Source organism: Mchenga conophoros, linkage group LG17 (assembly GCF_057382185.1).
Source record: "Mchenga conophoros isolate Kocher_MC1m ecotype Shallow Benthic linkage group LG17, M_conophoros_male_GT1.1, whole genome shotgun sequence".
NCBI classification, from domain to species: Eukaryota; Metazoa; Chordata; class Actinopteri; order Cichliformes; family Cichlidae; genus Mchenga; species Mchenga conophoros.
The window spans coordinates 18,333,939-18,358,929 of NC_140542.1; the positions used below are offsets into that span (position 1 = coordinate 18,333,939).

The 24,991-nt window shown below is 42.2% G+C and overlaps 1 protein-coding gene and 1 long non-coding RNA gene across 4 annotated transcripts; one reads left to right on the plus strand and one right to left on the minus strand.

The window, feature by feature from the left end:
- Positions 1 to 1,509: 1,509 nt before the first annotated feature.
- Positions 1,510 to 23,098, minus strand: kiaa0930. Of its 2 annotated transcripts, none has more exons than XM_085251193.1 (10): positions 22,400 to 23,098; positions 11,593 to 11,741; positions 9,323 to 9,427; positions 9,160 to 9,237; positions 8,961 to 9,062; positions 8,472 to 8,612; positions 8,075 to 8,263; positions 5,856 to 6,015; positions 5,035 to 5,190; positions 1,510 to 4,728 (listed from the first exon to the last, which is right to left on the minus strand). In XM_085251193.1, exons 1-10 carry the CDS (start codon positions 22,542 to 22,544, stop codon positions 4,688 to 4,690), a joined length of 1,266 nt encoding a protein of 421 aa, XP_085107319.1. In that variant the 5' UTR covers positions 22,545 to 23,098; the 3' UTR covers positions 1,510 to 4,687. The 2 variants fall into 2 exon arrangements, with proteins under 2 accessions (XP_085107319.1, XP_085107320.1); XM_085251194.1 differs by lacking the exon at positions 22,400 to 23,098 and adding an exon at positions 19,817 to 19,926.
- On the plus strand, positions 19,319 to 20,859 carry LOC146555336 (uncharacterized). 2 transcript variants are annotated; one of them, XR_014889135.1, is made up of 3 exons: positions 19,319 to 19,678; positions 20,141 to 20,262; positions 20,521 to 20,859. It is a non-coding gene; the product is annotated as an uncharacterized LOC146555336 (long non-coding RNA). The 2 variants fall into 2 exon arrangements; XR_014889136.1 differs by lacking the exon at positions 19,319 to 19,678 and adding an exon at positions 19,731 to 20,025.
- Positions 23,099 to 24,991: the final 1,893 nt, after the last annotated feature.

Below are 24,991 nucleotides of genomic sequence, written 5' to 3' on the forward strand. Positions count from 1 at the left end.
GTGTAGAAACAAAAATGTAAAATACAGAATATAAGGCAAAAACAGTTTTGATGTAAGTACCTTTATTCTTCAGTCTGAACTTTGTCATCTCTGCGTCTGCAGGCTTCACAGCTCTTCTTTGGATAATTCTGTTTTACATAGAAACACAGAACTATCAGGTGTGTTTTTACTGCACTGGCAGTGTGTTTGGGATCATTGTGATGTTGCTGCTGATCAGATGTGTGTATGTTCATAATTCATCAGTTTTAATAAAGCTCACCTGATGACCTGTACATACTGAAAATGATTTCGATCCATCTCTCCATCAGAAGTTTTCCTCTGATTTTCAGTCCAGTTGTGTCATTTTCATAAGTCCGCCTTTCCCTGACACTTTTTGTCTTTTGTTTGTTTTTGTCCTCCATTTGTCCAGTTTACTCAGCTTTTAAGGACAGTGCACATCATGTATTGTTTTCAGTTTGCTGGTGCAGAAATATTATGTCAAAGTGTTGTTTGCTATTTTAATCTAAACCAGTGTTTCCCAACATATAGGAACCACGGCACATATTTCACATTAACAAAAATGATAATAATCACACGGCACACCACCAAACAAATGTCACAAAATGCATATTGATAATTTTTCCCAGCGCACCAGCAGAATCGGATCGATTTCTCCCCACTATACCAATTTTGCTTTCTTGTGACCACTACTCATGCTATGGGCTTATCTGGGTTGGAATTTTCTCCAGGACCTTTTTTTTCCCCAAAAAATATTTATCTATTGCTATTACGCCCTGTGTTGTCGCACTCACTATGTAATTTCTTTGTCGCCTGTTTTACTGGCAGTTTGCAACCCATTTAATTAGAGCAGGAAGTTGTACTGCCCTCTAGTGGAAGAGAATGTAGTTGTTCTGCCCATTACACCGGTCACTTAGGAATCAGGTGGAACCAGATAATCTTCCACTGCATTTCATTTGGCAAACAGTGATCTAAACAAATGAGTCGTCTATTTCGTGTAGACACGTGAGTGAAAGGTCAGCGTTGTGTTTTAACACAAACACACTCCTGTGAACACTGTCGAGTATAAGACCTGGAAAAGCCGCCAGTGTCCAAAGAACTTTGAAAGACCTTCAGGAAGAAAAATGTAAAGAAACAGGCAGTGGTTCAAGACTTCTGCACACTACAGTTCCAGTGGTGGATGTTAACATGGCCAGTTGAGGTTGGCGTGTGTACAGTAATCCCTGTGATCCAAGGCTTCTAAGACAGTTTTTTTTCTACTTTTGGAAGGAAAGTGTTTTTTTGTTATTTATTTTGGTGCCCTCATTACTACAGCCACACCTGGTCCTCGGCAGGCTTCCAAAAGCTGGTCAACCAGAAAAAACAGCTTTTGCAGAGGGTGTATTTAAAGGGGGAGGACCTAACACAGCATGTTTACACTGAAGGGCTTCACCACAGCTCAGTGTAACTGTAGTAAGTCCACCTTAATGACCTGTGACTGTGGGGCTGAATTCAGACGACTTGACATTGAGGTGTTTTTCTGCTAATGTGTATTTCAGTAAATAAATGCAGGAGAATGTACAGAGAGTCTGGAAACAAAGGAAGAGACAGAAACATGCACATTAAGTGTGTCTGTGTACAAAAGCTGTGATGGAAGCATGAACACGTCAACAGAAAGTTTAACAAACTGCTTCCAAAAAGGCTGTAAAAGCGTTTTACAGTGCAAACCGTCACAGTCCGTCAAACGTCTCTCACTTAAAGCGCTTGTTAATCAGCGTGGATACATTCAGCTGGAGATCTATAAACTACATCAAAAACACTGACACAAAGAAAAAGGTGCAATACGACACGGAGGAAAACACTCTGAGCGACGATGGCTTCATCTGAGAGCAAACCAATACTGATGACATCTGATCAATAACACCAACAGCTGATCTGACTCCACCCTCAAACCTGAAAACACCAGGTGTTTGTAGTACAGCGTACATGCAAATCATTAAAACCTCAAAGTGTATTCTTGAAAATTTTTTTTCCAATATCTAAAACTAATTTTAATAATGTAAGATGATAACATTACATCATTTTATCACAAACTTTGGATCAGAGTTGGAGTTTTTTCTCAAGGTACGACTTACTTTAAAAACAGATTCATTTTTCTTTGAAATTTTAGAGTAAAATTGCTTTCACTTTTAGGAGGTTACTGAGATTTTCTCCATTCAGGAGGTAAAAGCAGTTTTCTTTAATAAATGCCCTTAAAACTAAAATTTTTACTTACCTAGACTCAGTTCAATTTTAGCCCCCCTCCCCTCCTTACAGTGTTGAATTTGTTCCAGTTTTCTTAAAACATTTCTCAGCTGTAACTTTTTCCAACATCCAAAAAGATTAAGTTTTCACAGGAAACATAGAAAAAGGAGTCGCTGTGAGTCACACAGAGTGATTCTGATTCTGGTGTTCTGATGATGCAGGTGAGGAGCAGGTGACGCTTCGAAGCCTGGGCTGGTTGGTGTGTCTAAAACGTCTCACAGGTGAGTTTAAAGAAACAGGAAGTGAAAAGAGGAGATGTTACACAGTCAGTGTGTTTAAGGCTTCGGGAGCTCAGAGGGACAAAAACCGGGAGTCACTTTAACATCAACAGCCGGCTGCTTCAGTTTCTTTTGTTCCCTTAAAGTTTCGTCTGGAACTTCAGCAGTTTTTCAAGTCTCGTCCAGTTTCAGCCGCAGGTTTGAAAATAAATCTGTAAAAAGTAAAAGCTGGTTTTTATAAGCTGCTTTTTTTCTTTTACCTTTTTTCGCTTTAGTGAGTCGACGTGAAAAGTCGAAAAAGTGATTTCGTATAAAGACGAGGACACGAGGACGGGGTCAAATACTGAATCATGGTTCAACAAGTCCTACTGAAATGATCCCAAACTGAACATGTCATCAGAATTAAAGCTGTATCTGTATTCAAACTCGTTTTAATTTGAACTTTAAAGTAGACTCAAAGATTTTGGACTTAAAATTTTAATTTTAGTCAAGTATTTAAATACTGAAATAATTTTGTGTAACAATTCATGAACTGCAATTTTACAATAAGTTTTATTTTTTTAAACTGAATATTTTTAATGAGCTTAATGAGATAATGCAACAGAAAGAAAACTCATGGCACAAACTTGTGAAAAATCTTAAGTTCTAAAGTTCTTTTTAAAAAATTTCCTTCAGCGCTGACGATAAATGCTAGTATTAAAAACACTTGTCATAAAGTTACCATTAAATGTTATAGACGGGTTGCTTTCAATCATACGTACATACAGACAAAAGTTAAAACTATTTAGTGAATACTCTGGAGTGTTGGAATAAAATATGAGAATTTCTTCATCAGGATTACTCAACGTTAGCCTTTATGATGTTGCACCAGTTAAAATAATTCAAGATTTCTCTCAAAATGACTTTAATAGATTCTCGTTTTGTTAGTTGGAAATTTTCTGTAAATTCAGTTTTATTCATATAATCACAACAAAAGTCGCCTCCAAGTGTTTCACACTGGAAGGTAAGACAGAAGTACAAATTTGTGAAAAATGCAGATATAATAACTTACATTTATAGTTTCACATCTTAAACTTATAAAATTCATTATATACAAAGAAATTAAGAACGCACAAGATGAAGTTGGGTCTTCAGCATCAGAACTGTATTTATTTTCTGTATTTTTGGTTCATTAGAACACATTTACTCAGAAAATCCAACATGAAGCGAGTAGTGTTTAAATAAAGAGTTTTAGGTTTTAGTGTCTGAAGGACTCGTTTTACTGTTTGCTGATCTTAGTGAATGACTGAGGTCTGAGTCATTCTGAGAGAAATCTTAAGCTGAAAATGTAACTATTCTTTAGATGCATTTTCTTTCAGAAGGGAAAACTTTCAACATAATGAACAAAAATGATTATTTTTATAATACCTTTTCCTGTAAAATCTTTGATGTCTGATAATAAAATTCAACAACAAATATAAATAAATATGAAATATTTCATGTTTTCTCTACAAAAACAGGGGAAAAACTTGAATAAGTGTTGTGAAAATGTGGGTCATGTCTTAGTTGAAAAAATTATCATTCTTAGAATTCTTTTTAAAATTTGTCTTTAGTTATAATCCTGTAAAATGATTATGACAGAATCCTTAACTGACTGTGTCATGTGACACATATCACATGTCGTTTGGTTTAAACTGAACTCAGTTGTACAGGTTGGTGTTTTATTCTGAAGTGAAGCGACCACTTCCTGTATAAGTCAGGTGGATTTGACCCCGCCGTTTCCTCTCACACAATCACTGTGACCCAGAATTTCACCCGTGGTGGAGTTTAAACAAGAAGTCCACAGCGAGCCGAACAGGAAGTAGGAGGCGGTCTCTAAAAGCTCGACCTTTAGTCAAGGCGTCTGTGAGAAAAGCAGCAGGTATTTACAGACAAAAACATTCTTCGCTCTCATTTCCGGTCAGTTCACGCAGAGGTCATGTGATCCTGACTCCGGGCCCATTTCCGTGGAGATGGCCGCAGGAACCGAAAGAGTCGGAGGCACTTCTCGGATGGCTGGTTTGTTCGTCGTCCCTCTGACGCCGTTTCTGCGTCTCCGGTTGAAGCGGCTGTTTGGTTGCGGGTCTCGGTCAGAACACCGGGGGCGCTGCTGTTGTCTCGGTGGCCTGATGCAGGAGGCACTTCGTAGTGATGCTTTGAGTCCAGCTATGCTATGTCATCAGGATCGGCTTCTGCCTCACCTCCAGGATGTCTGAAACACACAGACACAATAAATAACAGAGCGCGCACAATCCATCAGTGATCATCAGCACACATCTGCTGTCACTGACAACACAAAACAATGTTAATGATCTCCTGCTGGGCAATGAAAGACAAACATGATCCTGCAGATTATCCAAAGGCAGGTTTTATCCTTTATGTAACCCTCAATAGAATCAATATTATGAATTAATGAGACCTAAAATAAATTTAAAATGTCATTCTTTACTTCCTGCAGTTCCCGCAGTGTCCCTGCAGAGGGTAGTAGGGCACTGTGGTGCTGTGTGAGACCTCTGACCTGTGGTGATGCGGTGCAGTGGCAGGGTGACGTAGGTCAGGTGTGAGTACAGCAGGAAATAATCCTCTGCCCGGTTCAGTTTGAGCCACGAGCCGACCAATGAGCGCCCGGTGCCCGACAGCGAGCGCGAGCGGAGGTTTGTGGTGGTGTGAAGATCTGAACACAAAAAAGAAATTGAAAAAAATGTTATTAATAAACCATTTTTGGTAATGCTCTTAAATGTTTTACAGAGTAAATTAAAGATTTTTGCCCACTGAGGGTTAAAATTCAGCTTTAAGTAAAACCAGAACATGTCATGGCGCCATTTTACACTTACTGTCATTAAATTCTCCAGCTGGGTTTCTTACAGAGGAGCAGGAAGTTTGCTTACTGGAGGTTCAAAGATGATCAGATATCATAGTGGCTCTGACCATAAACCATGCCAACATTTGATCGGGTAGCGTTTTTTTCCCCATAACCGACCAAGCAACATCCAGGAACCCAAAGTCTGAATTCCAGGACGAGTTTAGTTTACTGAGCCACAACCACACAGGTTACATTTAATTAACTTTACTGATCTGTTTTGAGAACTCTAGGTAGCTAGTTTGTGACACATTCATGTTTCTGGATCTTTGATTACTTCAGGGGGAAAAGGAGATTTTGAACCTGCTGCTGAGAACTGCTGTATATTAGAAACGACTGTTTAATGATCTTTTATTAATGTTGTGTTATCACAAAGAGACTCACAGCTAACCTGATTAATAAACTGAATTAATTCAGGAAAACTTTACCCACACTTGTGGTGAGCGTCTCAGGAATGAGGCAGAAGTGCCAGTCTTTACCTTCATCTTCCTCCTCCCTGAAGAACTCCTCGCTGTCGTTGGCAGAGTGAGACTTCTTCATCTCAGCGATCCGGTTTCGAGGCATCTTGCGCCTCAGAGACGGCGAGAAGAAGGAGGGGCGGTTCTTCTCCGGGGTCGGAGGCGTGCTGAACGATGTCACCTGAGGAAGGACAGCAGGTTAGAGTCCACACAGGAAGTAAGATTTAATCACATGTCACCGAGACCTCGTTATACAGAAGTGAGACGGGGAGGCAGAAGAGATGTTTCACTGGCCGAAATCCTCAGTTGCATTTTATTCGTTTGCAATCCAACCTTAAATTCCCGATGTACTGTAAGTGTACGGCTGGTGACCAGAGCAGGGACACGAAATTCTCTAAAACCCAAACTGTTTGTCTTGTTGGGAAGTTTCACATTAATAAAGTGAGTCACATACAGAGATCGGAACCATCGATCGAAACATTTAAAAGCCCCAAAGGAGCAAATGTTTGGTTTTTTTGTTTGTTTTTAAAAACAGGGGCACAAATAAACCCAAGAGGAGGGGCTCAAAGAAAGTTTCATAAAGGATGGCATCATCAGCAAAAAAGTATACTTTGTGTTCAGCTGTAAAGTCTTATTCAAGTAAAAAAATATATATATCAGAAGGCCTAATGTCGAACCCTGAGGGACATCTTACTCTGGAACAGCAGAGAAATTTGGCCTTTTCAGGAACAACATTGTGGATTATATATTTAATAAAACATCACAGGAGTCTAGGCTTTTCTGTCTGTGGTCCACAGGTGATCAGTGGTTTAATCTGCTGATTGTGCATCATTGTCCTGCTGGTGATGGTGGGATGATATGCAGCTTGTATTACAGAGACACAAGCCAACCTGAGCTAAAATTAATTAGCAATTAACAGTGTAAATATCCTAAAATTCACACCTGACCAGCACCAGATTCTTTGGTAATGAGGAGAAAGTTTAGCTGGAAATCAGCTGAAACGTTTTCTTCTACATCTCTGTGTGATGTCCTGATGTTCAGAGAGCTTCCTGTTGGAACGTCGGGCAGTTTGAAGTTTATTTGTGGGGAAGAGCTGCTCCAATTAAGCAGAGTAAATTTATTCCTTCAGCTCTCCCATCGCTCCTGTCCTTGTTTCAGTAAACACCGTCACATCCTTTGGTTTTTTGGTTCATGTGAATTTTTTTTTTTTTTTTTAATTATTGTTCAGATCAATAATCAAAGAGTGGATTCATGCTGAGCTCTCCTTCCAGCAGACGTCTCTGTGAGAGACACATCCGGCTGTTAAATGATGCACAGTCAGTCCAGCTGCATGTATTATTGATCTCGACCTGATTTCGTCTGAGCAGAGCTTCGTGCCGTTCGCTCGACTCACTTCCTGAGTTTTGGGGTTTTCTGTTCTACTTCTCAAAGATCTCGGACACAGAAGTGAAACCACACCAGTGGTTGCCCGAGCCGAGCAGGTTTTCATCACAGCTCTGTGATGGAGATGAGCTTCAGGTGAAGACCTTCAGATTTCATTTAAGAGGTTAAACTGAAACATTCAATTAGCTGCTGAGGGATTACAGTCCTCTGTTGTAACTGGACAATTCAATCAAAACCCTTTTAATGCACAGATGTGGAGATATGTGGGCTGTTCATTCACTTTTCTTTTTAATGTAAGCAGGAACAAAGGCCTGGACATGATTACAAAAGTGTCCAAGGAACTCTGATAGCAGTAAAACAGACTGTTATAAAAGAGGATGGATTGATTTTATGCAGAATGATCCTTTTATCACAACATAAAGCTAAGCGTACCATATCCAGCTCTACTGTAAAGAGGTTTTATAGAGCAAGCACAGGCTTCAGTACAAGGTTCAAACTGTTTATCGGCCTCGGGAATGAAAGTGAGATCAGACTTCAGCAGCTCAAAAAGCAATTTAACTGTAACTCCACCTGCAGTGTTGTTCTGTGGTGGATGGTCACACGAGCCTCTCTGTGGTAACTCAGATTTCAACCTAATCACAACTGGTCTCATCCTCTGAAGAAAAACTTGGTTTGAGACATAAAGCAGTCCCCGTCCTCTCCACAGAGTATTACAGTAAAGTGCTTACGTTCAATCACATTTGAGGTCATGAACACAGCTGTTCAAAAACAAAACCTTCAAATCTGTTGTGGAGACATTCAGAGGAAAAAATGAAAAATCTCAAGACCGAATATTTAAACTGCATCTTCTCCCTCACCCTCTCGTGCATGGGTGACACCTGGTCCTCCTCGGTGCCGCAGGGGGAGGTGTTGCCAGTCGGCACCCTGCTGACGGCCATCTCGGCGTGACCTTTGCCCTGCGGCCCCTTCATCCTCACAAACTCCATGTTGTTGTACTTGTAGAAGCCGAAAGACATCCGCTGGGCCATCTTAGCAGCAACGCTCACCTGAAACACGACACGGACGTCAAACTGCTGACAGTTGATTGACCCATCACACCTGAGAGCTTCAGAGTCTGCAGGTGTTCTTAGCCCAAGTGTCAAGACTTCATAAATGTGAGCATGCTAAATGAGAACACATTCACACTCCTGTAGCATGTTTCTGCTAGTGTAGTGCAGGTGTTCATGTGTGCAGGTGTACGCTCTGGTCTCTAACCCGGTTGTCGTAGACCTTCTTGAGCGCCTCGTAGCGGATCGAGCCCTGGAAGATGACGCCCTGGAAGGTGTTGCTCTTGTCGCTCGCCACCAGCTCCACGCACACCATCTCGCCCTCACCCACCGTCATGTCACTGAACACCTGCACAAACAGAAGGTCACATGACTTCACCTGCAAATGTCCCGTGTCTTTCTGTGCGGCAGCAGAAACATCGACTCGTGACTGTGGTCAGCAGCGTTTCCCTTGCCTTGGAGGATCATCGGTTTCTGTCCCAGCACGAACTCTGCTGCTTGTGGCGGTAAAAACGCTGCGCTTGTGCACAAGCTCGTTTTTAAAATGAGCCGAGAGCTTTTAGTCATGCTTCATCAACTAATCTGCGCAGTCACCGCCCTCACTCCTCCCCCACCTCCCCTCCTCAGTGTGATAGCACTGTGAGCTCAGAGACGTTTCACCACAGAAGCTCTGCACGAGCTGAAAACATCCTTTTACCTCCTCAAAGTTGTCGATCATGAAGAAGATGTTGGGGTAGCTCATCTTGGACTCCTCCCCTTTGCTGTCCATGGCATGTTTACTCGGAGATGCGAACACTTCCTGTGAGCACAGGAGGGGAAATAAAATGAGACAAATCACGGGTGGGATGAGAGAAGGTTGGTGGCTTCATCAGCTCGAGCTGCTGCAGAGCGCCTACCTGACATTTCTTCTTGTGGATGTGGATATCTCCTGCGTCTGAGCGCGTGCAGACGGCGCACGTCACCACATAGTCCAGCTGGAAGAGGGTGCAGGAGTCAGGTTAGTGAGGACAACAAAAAACAGTTTAAAAGATTCTTTTTTTAAACTTTACTGCTCTGCACCTTCTGAAGGATGAGGTTCAGGTAGACGCTCTCCTCCCAGTCGATGTCGGGGTCACCAAGACCCGGAAGCTTCTTGGAGTCCCTCCTGTAGACCTCCACCTCCACCTGAAACACAGCACAAAGCCTCCATCAGCACCACGTCTGAACACACTTACCATCAGACTCAGCTCCTTCAACCTTACTTCCTCCCAGATTCCCTCTCCTACTTCCTCTTTTTCCCCCATCCATCCCGCCTATACACATACTTCCTTCCTTCCTCCACCGTTTCCTTGCCCACTTGGTGAATTTCTCTGGTCTTGAGGGAAATACAAGTTTTCCACAAGCCAGCCTTCATATCACTCAGAAACCATTTAGAGCGTAGGAGCGGTCGTCATGGTTTCCCTGTGAAGCGCTTGTGTGTGTGTGTGTGGTTTTTATGTGGCCTCAGATCCTCCTGCTTTGACGAACTGAAACTGAAAAAGTGACGCTGATTCAGCAAAAACACAAAGCTCATTTCAGGTCAAATGACTCTAGTTTTCCATTGTGTGTGTGTGTGTGTGTGTGTGTGTGTTGCAGGAGATTATGATCCTGATTTCACAGCAATGCAAACTTCATGAACATTTTCTGACCTGAACGATGAAGCAAACACGTCACAGCAGCGTGACCCGCTTTACGGCAGCTGCCATTTTGATTTCACATCTTAAACCAGGTGCAGCTTCTTCAGTTTGATGTCATGAACCATTTCTGGTCCAGATGTTCAGTCTGACATCACGCAAACTCCAAGGGTTAAAGCGATTGAAGCTCCAGGCGTCCATCAGAGAACATGAAACCAATGAAGAAGAACCAAAACCCACAAATCCTCCAAAGGTCAAATCACACGTCACACACACTGATGCCAGCTGAAAGATCACCTGGAATGCACTTTTTGAATGATCAGAAGCAGAGGAGCAGGTGTCTGCTGCAGGTTGTTCACACTCGCACTGATGCTCACAGCTGGTTAAACTTACAAATACTGGAAAAAAGTTCCTGAGCTTAGATAAGTTTTCCCTGGAAACATTACAAATGTGAAGGAGAAAGGTTCCCAGAGCTGTTTCTGCTCTGGGACAGGAAGCAGTGACCTGGACACAGCAGGGGGATGAAGGACGAACAGAGCCTGAGCTTATAAAATATAATTATGACGACCAGAGATGAAGAGCAGGACGAGGCTGAGATTTAGGGCATCATGAGAAATCTGCAGGTTTAAACGTTTGATCACAAAGACAAAAACTAAAATGATAATAAGTTAACCTCAGATTAATTTCAGTTACTGAGACTAATGCTTCTGTCTCATCAGCTGGTTCCATCGTTTTTCTGATCTGCTCTGTTTCAGGTTCTGTTCCTGTGACTGAAGCTGCATTCTTCAGAGGACAGAGTGATGGGAAGCTGATGGCTGCTGTCGCTGCCGATCATCTCGCCGGCTGTTATGGCGTCTGCTGTCTGTATCGTCTGATCTGCTGTTAGTCTGACTGACAGCCACGGACGCTGCAGTAAAAATGAACCACACTGTCCACCTGCGGGCGAAGCCGCTCTGCTGCAGACTCAGATAAATCTAATCATCAGATCTGTCAAAGGCCAGAGCCACGGAGGAAAGTGTGAGCACCTCAGAGAGCAGGAAGTCCTCTAGGGTCTTTTCAGGGTTGATTGTGGGAAAGATGTAACCACTCTGGGTCGGTGCTTTGGATAACCGAGCCAACGTCTCAGTGGTTAAAGTTTAGTTCTCTGATTTTCCTTTTTTCTGTCACATATTCTGCTCCTGTGGTGGACAAACTATCATAACCACATCCAAAATTTGCAATATGTCATTTAATGGGCCAAAAACTCACAGGTCAGGTGCACCGAAGGTAAAAAATACAAAAAACTACAAATAAATAAAGGAGACGCCGGAAAGGGTCTGAAAAACTCTGCATTTTCACAGTAAAAGTAGTAGGAAAGCTCAGGGCAAGGGAGCGATGGTGGGTCAAAGTCCCCCTCTGAATGATCCTCACATGAACACCAACGTTACACAACCACTGCAGCTCACAGGGAGCCTGAACATGGTTTATTTTAATGCTGCTCCACATCCAGACCAGCAAGCCATCTATTATTCACCAACAGAGACACAAATGCAGCCTCACATCCATCATGTCTCACCGCCTCATTCACGTTTCTCTGAAACCTTTTATTTTGGAATCCTGGCCCTCAGGCTCTGCTGGTGCTCTGCAAATGTCTGAAACGTGAGCGATGATGACTCTTTACATCAAGTGTCATGTCACCTTCTTGCCCTCGCTGTTGTCGGCGCTGACGTAGGAGAGCTTCCGGCGGACGTAGAACAGCATGTCGTCCTGTCGCGGCGCCCACTTCTCCATAAAGTACGTGGAAAACATCCAGGTCCAGAAAACGATGCGGTCATCTTTAAAACAGCCTGCAGAGACAAGAAACACAAGGTCAAAACAACAAGTCAGCACGAGAATTCAGTTTAAAGCAGCTTCATGCAGATTTTTAAACAGTCTGTGGAACGATTTCTGAGTAAATGACTGGGATGGATTAGACATGACTGTCTGAGCATGCTCGCTGGCGCACACCACATAATCGTCCCGACGTCATTAATGACCAAATTTTACTCAATTAACTCCATGTTTTATTCAATGTTACTGAAACTATCGCGACTCATGAGGAGGGTGTTTACGTGTTTTCCCATCAACGTTTATGGGACCAGAAGCCTTTAGGCAATCGTTGCCCCTGGTGCAGAATGCAGATTTAAGACCTAGAAGCTACGTCTATCCTTTACTTTTCTTGTTGCTTTGTTGTACACATGTATGGAATGGGCATCTTCCTGTTCTTTCCTTTCACAGTAAAAGTACTTGACATATGTGTGACTGCCCAACAAAAACCACTTTGACAGGATTCACGTTCCTTACTGTTGTGGGTGTTCCTGACTGTTAAGAGCTGCAGTGTGTAGTCAAGTACTGTACATACACCATTTTTCTCCACTTACGGTCCGAGTCCGGCAGTTAGAAAAAAGCCGACAGTTTATTTCATGCACATATTGCTCTCTCATGATATTTGCATAGCATTATCTAATTGGCTAACAGCTGTCACCAACTGTGACATGACAGATGTTTCAAACGTTGAATAACTAAATAAATGAATACATTTTGGTGCTGTGTGACATCACAGCGTTTAAAACGAAGGAAAGGCGAGACTAGAGAAGCCTGAAACACGTCCAGTGATTCCTACCTTACACTTACAGAGTGATCGGCTGCTCGAGGAAAAAAATATTTGTTCTTCAACTGCTAACGAAATCTGGCCTCAGTTCAAGCTTCTTTATAAATTTTGGCCTTTCAGAGGAACAAAAACAGAAAAAGGGAAGAAACTATTCGGCAACAAGAGTTCCTTCAGCAAAAATACATGCATGAGCATTTATTTACTCATATCGAGGAACATAACAGACAGCCGTGACAGTTCAGTCATTTTTAATCCAACATCAGCACCGATCTTACTGATCTATGGACAGAATCCAGCAGCTGCTGATGTCAAGCAGCACACAAGTGGTATTTAGGACAGCAGTGCTCCTCAGAGGTTTAAACCAACCTGCAGCCACGGGAAACAATCAGATGATTAATTAACCAAACATCCAGGTTCAAGGTCTGCACTTCAATAAAAGCTTTAACTACAACTGTGACATCACGAAATCTGAAACTGTTCCACAAAAATTAAATATTAAAATAACCTTTTTCATTCAGACGGGCTTCAAAAACCCGAGCACTGACACTAAACCTGGACTTAAACGTTTCAAAGGCCTTTCCCTGTGAATATGGTGTCAGTGAGTGTTTAATGTCTGAAAGCAGCTCAGAGGAAGTGTGCTTTGTTCACACTCTGTCTCTAAAATCTATTATTCCATTATTCAGCTCCAGCTTTTGTTCAGATCCACAGTTATTTCTTCCTTATGACCAATAAAATCAGCTCATGCATTATTCACAGGCTGCTGGATTACTAGACACGCTTTTATTTTGAAGGATCAAACAGGGCCGAGTGTGAGAGGATACAGACACCAATCGATTTCATACTGACGCTCTGTGTTTCACTCGGTATCGACCCCCTGTCCTCCGTCACCCCGGGTTCTTTGCTACCTTTTTACAGGCCGGAGGCACCTGCCTTGTTGCTTAGCAACAGTTGTCAGGCAGTTGCCAGAGAATGACTCTGCATTGAATTAAACTTCCTGCGAGAGCTTCTCTTGCAGATAAACCTGGAGAGCAGCAGGAGAAGGTCAGCGGGTCAGACGGCTGAACCGGAGCCAATTAAGATTCACGCTCATTAGAGTTTTTGCTAATTTTGATTTAATTAAAGAAAACTGGTGAACTTTGATTCCTCACACAGTTTAACATGTTTTAAATTAAACACATCGATGCTGAGCTGTGTGTGTGTGTGTGTGTGTGTGTGTGTTCCTGTCTGTGATTGGCTCTTGTTGAGTTGGACTCTTTGTGGACCACAAAGCCACTGTGACACCACGCCACATTTAGAAGCCTCGGCGTTTGTATTTTAGCTGCTAACGTTTTGTGTTTTGGTGTCAGAAGTTATTTCTGACACCAGAAGCGCAGAAAAGAAGATGAGACGCCATCTAGGGAGGATCAGAAAGACAAACTCAACAACATTGTTATCCCCTATGTTGCCGGTTTATCAGAAAAACTCAAGAGTCTTCTTCAAGCATCACATCCCAGTGTACTTCAGACCCAGCTACACACTCAGACAAAAACTGACTCATCCCAAAGACAAAACTCCTAAACACAAACTTAGCAACGTAGAGCATGCTGTACAGTGTAGCAAGGAACGCCCAGACCTCTACATTGGAGAGACCAAACAGCCACTTCACAAATACATGACACAACATAGAAGAGCCAACTCGACGAGACAAGGCACGGCTGTCCATCTGCATCTAAAGGACAAAGGTCACTCTTTCGAGGATGCCAATGTTCACATCTTGGACAGAGTACAGATAGTTTGAAAGATGAGTGAAAGAAGCCATCTATGTACATTGTGAACGACAATCTTTGAACAGAGGCGGTGGCTTACGACACCAACTGTCTGCCATCTATAATCCAGTTTTGAGATCCTTGAGGCTCCAACAGCACAAACATGATCCAGAGGGCCAGTTCAGTGATTCCAATTAGCTGAGGTGGAGCCTAGCAGACAGCTAGCAGCTCCAGCCATCTGTGTCACCATCCACCCAGTCAGTTAAAGAGGCCACGCCCCTAATCATGCAAACTTTAAGCCCTAATACAAGTTATATTTGTTTCTGACTCCTGATATTACAGTCTCAGATAAACAATTACAATCTTCCTCTTTTCTAATAAATAACACTGTCATCTGCAAATAGTGACAGTTTTCTTACTATTCCTCTCTTTTACTTCCTCTTTATTCCTTGGCAAAAGTTGTTGTGAAGCTGGAACTTCTCTCTAGAAACCAAAACAGTTTGTGCATCAGGGTGTAAACATCTTTATTTCTGCTGTAAAAGTTTTAACACGGCTGTCCGCAGTTATTTTTTAGCCTGTTTAATGTTTAATTACCTTCTGCTATAAATATATCTATATTGTCTATTTTACCTCCCATCTGTTTAAAAAGTCCCCCTCTCTAAAGATCAGATCAGACTTTAAGATTTTATTCTGTTTCTAGATTTTATAAGTAGCCTTTTATTTTCTTTTGCTGTATATCCAATTAAAATTAAAATCAAATTCTAAATATTCTAAGATCAGTACAAAGTTAAAGGAGACACAGCATGACGAGGAGTAACCAACCCACATGATGTGGGTATAAAGCCCTTCCATGATGGTGTATTGGCATTTCATTAAATTTCACAGATATTAAATGAATTAGTTTAACTCTATGTCGGTCCAGGAGGATAAACTTCGTTTGCTTTGATTTGTTCAGGCTTTAATTTAATTTGAGATGAAGATGAAACCAGAGTAATTGTACAAACACTTCTTATGGGTTTAATTTAGAGTGACTGAGAGGACGAGTCTGAATAAACCTGCAAATAATGGAAATAAATGAATACTTATCACTGGTTCTGGTAGGTAAATACAATTTTTTCTTTTTTTTTTCTTTTAAATGGTACTTCTCATAAATAAACATCTCATAAAGAACTGACATGGTGATCGTGGCTCAAGAGTTGGGAGTTCGCCTTGTTATCGGAAGGTTGCCAGTTCGAGCCCCGGCTTGGACAGTCTCGGTCGTTGTGTCCTTGGGCAAGACACTTCACCCGTTGCCTACTGGTGGTAGTCAGAGGGCCCGGTGGCGCCAGTGTCCGGCAGCCTCGCCTCTGTCAGTGCGCCCCAGGGTGGCTGTGGCTACAATGTAGCTTGCCATCACCAGTGTGTGAATGGGTGGATGACTGGATATGTAAAGCGCTTTGGGGTGCTTAGGGACTAGTAAAGCGCTATATAAATACAGACCATTACTGCAGAAGTAATTAAGCTTCTCTGATGACAAGCACCCCAAGATGGGTGTTTGTGGTCTTGTTGTCTAGCCTCTCCGAATTACTCATGTTTAACTCTGCGCTCCTATAAAAGGACTAAGACTTCCTCTGTGGTGTTAGTACCCGATGTCAGCAGTCATTATTCAGAGTTTACAGCTGAAACTCAAGTGTGTGAATTAATGTTTAGGCTGCTGCTTAAAGCTGTTCACATCTCACACAAGTCAACACCTCCAAGCTAAGGCAGCAGCCAAGCAGAGCCGCTGGCTGTAGAAAGGAAGTGACCTCTGGCCTTCATCCAGTCACGCTTGGCATGAGGGATGTTTTCCCCAGACGGGGGGTGAGTCAGTGAACACGACCTGCTGGCAACCCAAGCAGAAGAAGCTCCAAAGAGCAACAGGAAGCACTGAACCAGCCAAAAGAAATCCTTAACTCAGGCTCCAATATCAGGTAACTACAGTCAGAGTAATGACTCAGTAACTTTAAACCACGCCTCACAGCCAGCATAGTTTATTAAACCTCAGCATCTCATACTTGACCATCAGTCCTTTAATTTCTGGTACTTTAAAACGGCAGCTCTGCAGGAAGGACAAACCACATTCTTCCAGGGTTTTGATGACGGTGCAGCGTCAACTGTTGCCACACCTTGTGTTGTTGGCTGTTGTTTTAATCACATGTGAACACCAAACAGCCCAGATTTTGCATTTAAGATCCACCTATCATGCCAGAGGTGTAGCTGTTTACCAATATCCTTAAATATCCTCAGAGTATTTGCTGTGAAACTCTGGAGCCCAGACGACTGTGTTTGGGATAACTCTAGAAATCCGAAAGGTTCCTAAAACAAAACAAAACAAAAAAATCATCTGAGAGAGCAAACCCTGAACCACTGAAAACCTGAACAGAGACCAATAAAGGCTCCATACAACCTTGTAGTGACTCCAACAATACCTAAACCACAGGTGTCAAACTCCAGGCCTCGAGGGCCGGTGTCCTGCATGTTTTAGACGTGTCCTTGATCCAACACAGCTGATTTAAATGGCTAAATTATCACCTCAACATGTCTTGAAGTTCTCCAGAAGCCTGGTAATGAACTAATAATTTGATTCAGGTGTGTTGAAACGGGGCGATATCTAAAACCTGCGGGACACCAGCCCTCGAGGCCTGGAGTTCGACACCCCTGACCTAAACTATACCAAAGGCCTCCTACAAGAGAACTTGAACCACATATAGACCTAAAGGAAGCACCTACATTTTCTCTAGAACTCCTAAAACTACCTATTGAATCACATTTATAATTAGAGCCAAAGGATTCTTCAAACCTCCCTAATGGCAACTCAAACCTTCTTTCTTGCCGCTGGAACCAACAAAAGTTTGACTACAATTGTCTTGAAATCTTACTAAAACCTCCTAAAGGAACTAACCACGGCAGGTTCAGGATATACGAGATCAGCCTAGTTATGGTCAGATGCAGAAGACTGAACCAATGGTTCAGATCAGGAATGATAATGACCACTAAATGTTTTAGAAGACCAATGCTGCGACACCACATAACATGCCACTAAAAGACTAGCATGTTTCAGTTTCTCCTGATGACAACGTAAACCACCTAATGGATGTTAAGGACCTCTATTACCACTCCAACCACCCAAAGAATGGCCAAACTTACCCAGAGAGCCCCCAGCTCTCTTTAAATCCCACTAAAAAGTTGTTTTTTTCCTTTGGTGTGATAATTGTTTGTCCAAAAAAGGTTTCTCCTGTAAATGAGATATTGTGTCTCAATGGGAATACCTGTATAAATCAAGGTTAAATTAAAAAAAAAATATATACACACACACACACACACACACACGAATGAAAGAAAACCAGCGCTGCCTTACATCATCCTGACTGAAAACCAGCATGTTCAAACTTTTTGGGGTCTTCAACAACTTCTCATGACATATGTCGATGACCCTGCTGAGTCCCATATGAACCACTTCTGCTGACATGATCATGAAAATCACTAGCTACCACGCATGTCATACTAAGCAGTCCGCATAATCGATTAGATCAAGTCTTTCATGAAAAGATTTTATGACAGAAACTGTGACCATGTCTGAGTGTGACATAACCCCACTTGCAGATCCCTGAAATCACAGCTTCACACTGCAACGAAGGTGAAGATGATGACGTCATGAACCAGAGAACAGTAAAAGACAAAATCATCTCGTGAAGGCTCACTGTAATGTATGAATTACATTCAAGGAAATGTATTCTGATTTGAGTCGAGGATGAGTCAGCCTTGATGTGCTGAACAGTGTCATTTAGTTTAAACTCACCCAGGTATCTTGTTGTATCTTGTTATAATGTCACCTGGGCTTCAGAGTGTTGTTTAAAGGTGTTAAAGGCTCACAGCTGACTGAAGCAGAGTACAGTTCTGCAGGAGCCTCTGGGACGTTGATAAAAGTCCAGCTCTATTTATAGCTGCATATGCCATTTTAAAAATACATCAACTGTGTTATGAAGCCCGGCGCACTATCACTCATCATCTGAGGAAAGTGAGCTGAATCACCCCAAATCTCTCTGCAGCAGTGGGTAGAAATATCATGAGCCGTGGTAGGCCTGCTGCATTTTTCATGACAGTTATATAATCCTGTGTGATGTGCTTTCGAAGCTCCAGTGACCTGGATGAAAGGATGAACAAAGTGCACGCACCAGCGCCGAATGAACCAGCGAGACTCTCTGCAACGCCTGAGCCACTGAGGCCAAACGTCTGAAAGTGCTTCGTAATTAAGCTCCAATGTACTTAAAGAAAAATGCAAATACTCACACCTACAACCTTTGACTGGCCAGCGCTCATTCTGCTCTGATACAATCTGCATGTCACAGATGTTGTACGGCAGCTGAGAGAGCGTTGGCGTACCATCCAGCTGAGCATCAGTATGACGACCACAAAGCTGACTTTGACGTGATGAAGCCAACACAGCTAAGCTTAGCTTCCTCTCCAACATTGGAGGCAAACCCAAAGCTGGGTGGAAATATTTGGAATATTAAATTAAAAGGTTACACAGACTGTGCTTTAAATATAATCAACATGTTCTTTCTGAGCGCACTGAGGGTCACTAAAGTCACAGTGGTAAGGAACATTTCCAGTGTCACACTTGTGTTTGCAGACACACTGAGTGAAACTCTTTCACACCAGCTACACGAGACCGCAGCAATCTTCTACTGACCAAAGCAGCCACAGGGAGGTTTGTTTTGCTGTCACCCTCGCTGAAACCAGCCAGTGACCTCAAGCAACCACTCACCAACGATCTGGGAAATACAGTTTTAAAGCAAGGCTCGGGAATAAATACAGGATTATTTTAAACTGTGAATCATGCAAAGCTACTCTGAAAATGATCCAAACAGGTCTGATTTTACTTTTTGTTAAACAAATTACAAAAACCTTTGTCTAGAAGTTCAAATTTTACAGCCTTACATAAATTAAAGCTAAAAACCAATCGGCTAAATAAACGCAGCACTGAGATGTTTCCATTCGCTTATTAAAGGAAATCGACGGTAACAACTGGTCCTGTACATTAAACCTTTACAGTCTGGCTCCAACAGTCCACTCCACAGACAGACTGTACACAGCTTGGAGCTGCTGTGACGTCCTGCGGTCACACACATATGTGCACGTAGACACAAACTGGAGCACTTCAACCACCTCTGCACGGACTCAGACTGCGGCCTCATTAAATATTTAGCAGGATTTGTAATAATTTGTCAGCAGAGAGCGAGTCACGGTCAGATCGGCGGTAACTCTGCACCACAGTTCCTGAAGAGCAGATCTCAGACGATCGATGGACGCTCTCACCGTTAGCGTCAGCGTGAAAGCTGCGCTGATGTCAGAGTATTTACAGCAGGAGGTAATTAAAGCTAAATCATTCATGTTCATCTCTCTGCCTCGCCTGGCTGCCGCTTCACTGCCTCAGCGAGTATTTATAGTTCAGACCGTGAATTCTCAAATAAGAGCTCGTATTCAAATTATACGAGCCGCCACCAACCGATAAAAAGCACCGAGGCGGTCTAATCGCCCTCCATGTTTTTCTATTTTCTATCAAACTTTCAGCAGCTGTGTTTATTCAGGTGTGGCTGCAGAATAATAGTCACACCCAGAGTTCTGAGCTGCTCATTAACCCAGCAGAGGTGCTGCCGGAGCTGACATCATGCCACTTGTCACCACACACAGACCTCACCTGTGTGGACTGCCCAGGTGGAGCTTTGCCCCAAGAGCTACGCTAGCTGCAATGGATTTATGCTCTTATTTTGAAAGTTCAGCCGCTATACTCAGCTCGCCTTTCCCCTTCCTCTCCCGTGTTTTCATTCAGCTGACTCTCCAGAGAGCCTCTCCGCCCACGGTCTGATAGTGATGGCTCAGCGGCGAGCTGGAGGACGTTTCCCCAACATGGAGGAGGGAGGCAGCTGGTTATCATTTCCTGTGAAGAGCTTGGCAAGTGAAATATCTGAAGCATGTTCAGCTCATGGTTTATCATAAAAGATAAAATAAAATAAATTCTTACTGTGTAAACGAGCAAAAACAGAACTGTAAGCACATCCCTTAGGCTTTTAATGTGAAAAACCTCAGTTTCCTTATTGAGTCAGCTGTCGTGATTGTCAGCTGTGTGTGAGCTTATATACTCACCATGCTTTTAGCGACATCACCATGTTTTTGCGTCTGAGAGACTGATCCGAGTTATTCTGTGATCAGAGCAAAGACCTGAGTCACTGTCGGATCAGACCTGAGTCACCACCAGCCGCCTGCAGAGGAGCATCCAAGGACACGACAGAGTCTGCATGAAGAAACAGGAGCACCTCCAGCCCCACTGTACAGTCTTTACCGTTAAATATTGCCCTGTGTGACACCACAGGGGTGCGTGTGTGTGATACCGCAGGTGTCACACACACGCTGTGACGTATCCACAGACTCCTCTTCTCTACGATATTTAAGTTATCGATCGATTAGTCTGGAAACCTGCTCTTATTCAGAAAAAATAGATCTGTGTCACTGTAAACTAATCCAGAGTCTATTAAAAATTAGCTCAGTTTAAATAATCATTCAAACATGAAAAGGCTCCAAATTCAAGGATGAACCAGTGCTGCAACTGCACATGATGGCCACCTGAGCAACAAATCATTTAATCATGTCTTTTATTACCAGATGATCCCTGAAACACTTCATTTCTTTAGTTCTGTTAAAGAAATGAGAATGTGCCAAAGATAAAACAGGTTAACATCGATACGATTTTTGTACTAACAAGGTGATTTTCAAAGAGCTGAAGACCTAGATTATCTCAGCGTGGTGTGTCCTAAAAAAAAAAAAAAAAAAAAAAAAATAGAAAAATAATTTTTTTTATTTATTTATTTTAAAAGAAGGAAAAGTGGACAAGTGAAGGACAAAAGAAGAAGAGTGAGGCCTAAAAACCATCTACAGCAGATGATCAGAATCTGAAAAGACCCAAGACCAGGCTCATCTCTGTAATGACAGGAGGAAATAATGTGGTCAGACCACAGATCAGCTTTCAAGCTCAGATTTGTACAAACTCTGATTTCTATTTAGTTTAATACAGTGGAAAAGAAAGAAAGAAATGAGGCCTGGCTCGAGACTGTATGATGACACGAAGCAGAGGTAGCACTGCAGTGTCTAACATTTGCTCTGCTCCTGGTGATGACAGTGAAGTTGCTGTGATGAAGTCATGTGCTGTGAACAGAGCTTCATTGATTTATCCATCAGAACAAATGAGCAGCAGAAACAGGCGGAGCGGCGCTCCGACGATGTTGGCGGCAAACGCAGGCCGGAGCAAAGATCAACTTTCATTTTTATTTTCAACGAGGCTCGTGACGAGGACCGGGCGACAAGGCAGTCACGAGGACTCGACACAGTCCTTGCAAAAAAGAGAAACATAGAGATGGAGGATCCACGGCAGCTGAGGTCATTACAGGAGACATTCAGGTCCTCCTCAGAAAACAGATTTCTGACCTTTGTGGAGCTCAGAGTTTAGAAAATTAACCATAAATGTCATTACATTAATTCAGTTATTATTTTTATTGATCAAAGCTGCCTTCAGATCATTATTTTATAATCACTCCAATATTTTGGGGCTTTTATTCTGCTGTAAAGTTGGACATTTGTTCACTGCTGGAGCCTCTGGTGGACACTAGAGGACCTGCAATTTCTTATTTAACATTGACAGTTATTTACTGTATTTTTAAAACTCCACTGTGCGCTGTGGCTCTAAGCCCGAACCCTGTTTGAACAGCATGTGCATTTTTAGACTTTTTTGGTTAACTAAAAAACCTTTTCGCACCTGTCTTTAGTTTTTAGTTTAAAGAAATGTCCACCAATGCTTAAACATGGAAACATCTGCTGGGTTAGAAAGCGAGGAGAGCACTGTGTTTGGGTCTTCACGGGGTCCCAACACCAGAGTACAGCCCCGGGGGCCTTCAGCAGATAGATCCAGCCCTGCTCCAAAGTAAACCAGACCCACAGATAAATGAGAGCCAGCCTGAAACACGTCAGAGGGCTCATCCCTGCTCACGGGAGTTCAGGTGCTGCCTGTGTGGATACGAAGAAGCCCGCAGACACTCACCGATGCCGCTGATCTCCTGTCGGCTGTTCAGGCGGCTCCTCTCGTCCGCGATGGCCTTCAGCATCTGCTGCAGGGATCCGTCCAGCTCCCCGTTCTCCTCCTCCGCGGGCCCGACAGCCTTACACAAACCGGGGAAGGACGCCATCTCCGAGCTGGGATCATGACAGTCCGAGCTAACAGCTTCCGACGGCCCCGGCTCACGGCTATCGGACGAGAATAAGCCCCCGGCTCTCCTCCTGATTTACCCCGGAACGACTGTCTCTTCGCGGCGCAAAGGAGCCGCCGGAGGTCAGGACCGGCGAGCTTTGCTAAGGTGCCCGAAAAAAGCACAGACAGGTCGGACTGCTGAGGGAGACTCCGGTCCTCCTGTTGTTCAGATCAGCTGGAAACACCCCTCACACTTCCTGTAACAACACGAGGCTCTTAAAGGGACAGGGCACCGCGACGGCGGGCACGCGCAGGTCGAGCGTGAGAGCGCTGAGGTGTAACAGAAAAATACGTACCGAAGAATTCAGTGATCCTGCAGGACCTGTCTGCCTGAACAAAAATACCCAAACTTTAGACGAATAAACAATAATAAAATAAAACAAACTGTTTAACAAAAGCTTAAATAAACAATAGAAAAAGTGGACAAATTTAAAACAAAACAAAATGTAAAACAAAAATAAACATGAATCAGAATCAGAGACTTTGTTAATCCGAGAGGGAAATTGAGCTGTCATAGCAGAAACTATACAACAAACATCAAGCACTTCAATAAAATTAGTGTAGAAAAATAGATATTGATGGATAAATATTAAGATAAATAGATAGATATAGAGGTATAAAGATAAAGATAAATATAGAAAATAAATGAATACAAAAGGATGTATTCATTCATATGTCGTGGTATACAAAAGTGACAGGGTGCATTGAGGTGTTATTAAATTTGTTCCAAATGACCGACAAATGTAAAAGAAAAAGTTAAAATATAAAACACAAGCTTTTAAAAATATTAAATCAGATTCAAGAAAAAAAAATTCAATAAAGAAAACAAGAAATATTTAAGATACAAAGTTAAATTAAAATATATATTTTTGAAAAATTATAAAACGAAGTTTATAAAGTATAAATTTTGATAAGAACTAAAAACTATTAGATGAATTTTAAATTGCAACAGAAAATTCCAGTTATGACATTAAGGAAACGGTTCAAGATAATTTTCTTATTAAACTGGGAGCTGAAAATGAAATATATGAGAAATAAAATAATTAAATAAAGACTGCATTTTTTTCTTTTAATTTAAACATTTATATAAGTTTATTGAATCTAAACTTCAAAACTAAATTAAATGAGAAGGGGGAGCAATGTTTTTTCTCCCATTTCCACTCATTGTTTAGTCTGATGTGGCATGAAAGATCGTTTAAGTACTAATTATCTGGACATCGATAGTCTGCTTGGTTAAACTTCTATAACCTACTGAAAGTAATAAGCTATTGTAAATGAGTTGCTTTGCAGTAGTGACTGAGAACGATGATGTATTTGAAGGTTCCTGCCCTGTTTGTTTAACAAAACAAAAAAACACAAAAAAAAATCATCAGATTTTGATTTGATTTTCTTTTCCTTTTTTTTTGTATTACAACTGAAGAAATATTGATGTATATGGAACTTAATAAAAAAGGGAAACAATCCCTTTGGTCCTGCAGGATGTCGCTGGTCTACAATCCTCCGGGGCTCAGCAGTTAATAAATCAAACACACCCTTGTTACTGTTGTTTGTAATGCGAAGACAGTCCCCGCCCTGCTGGCCGGCAAAGAGAAAGGAGAGCAATTCGAGTGTAAAACACTGAAAATCTGCGTCTCTGTGAGTCGTCATAAATCATCTGGTCATATTTCAGCTTCAGTTCACTAACGGCTTCAAGCCTGAGAAATGAACCTTTGAATTTCACTGAAGGCGCGATCAGGTCCCAGTTTGTGACAGTCACGGAATTCTGCAAAACATCAGCGTCGTCCCGCAGCAAACCCCGCACACAGAAACCAGACCTCAGCGCCGGACAAAGCAGTGCATGTAAACAAATACACCCTTTGTTCAAGACAAAGGATTACGTCATTGTTTTACGAGATAAAGTCGCGGAACGTAAATAAATAATTGAATAAAATAAAATATATAACGAAAATAAATGACTTTTTTTCTTGTACTGTAGATAAATAATAAATACTTTTCAAAGGGATTTATTAAAACCCTCTATTGCATGACTATTTAATTTTGTGGGGGAAAAAAATATTTCACCGTATTTTGGGGGAGCTTTAGGGTCCCTAATAATATATCAATCATAAAGTTTGACACCCCCCCCCCCCCCCCCCCCCCCCCCCAAACAGATATTGGTTTGTTGCTTCAAGGCAACATTGTGCGACAAGGGTAGTCAAAACGAAGTTATTCTATAATAAGTTTTATTAGTACAACAAGGATGAACCAATAATCAAACAACAAATAAACAATGTAAACATTTCACAGAACAATAAACCACCAAAATACATCCGACATTTGATCCTAACCCCATACACGCCTGCGCGCACACACATACACACACACACACACACACACACATGTTGT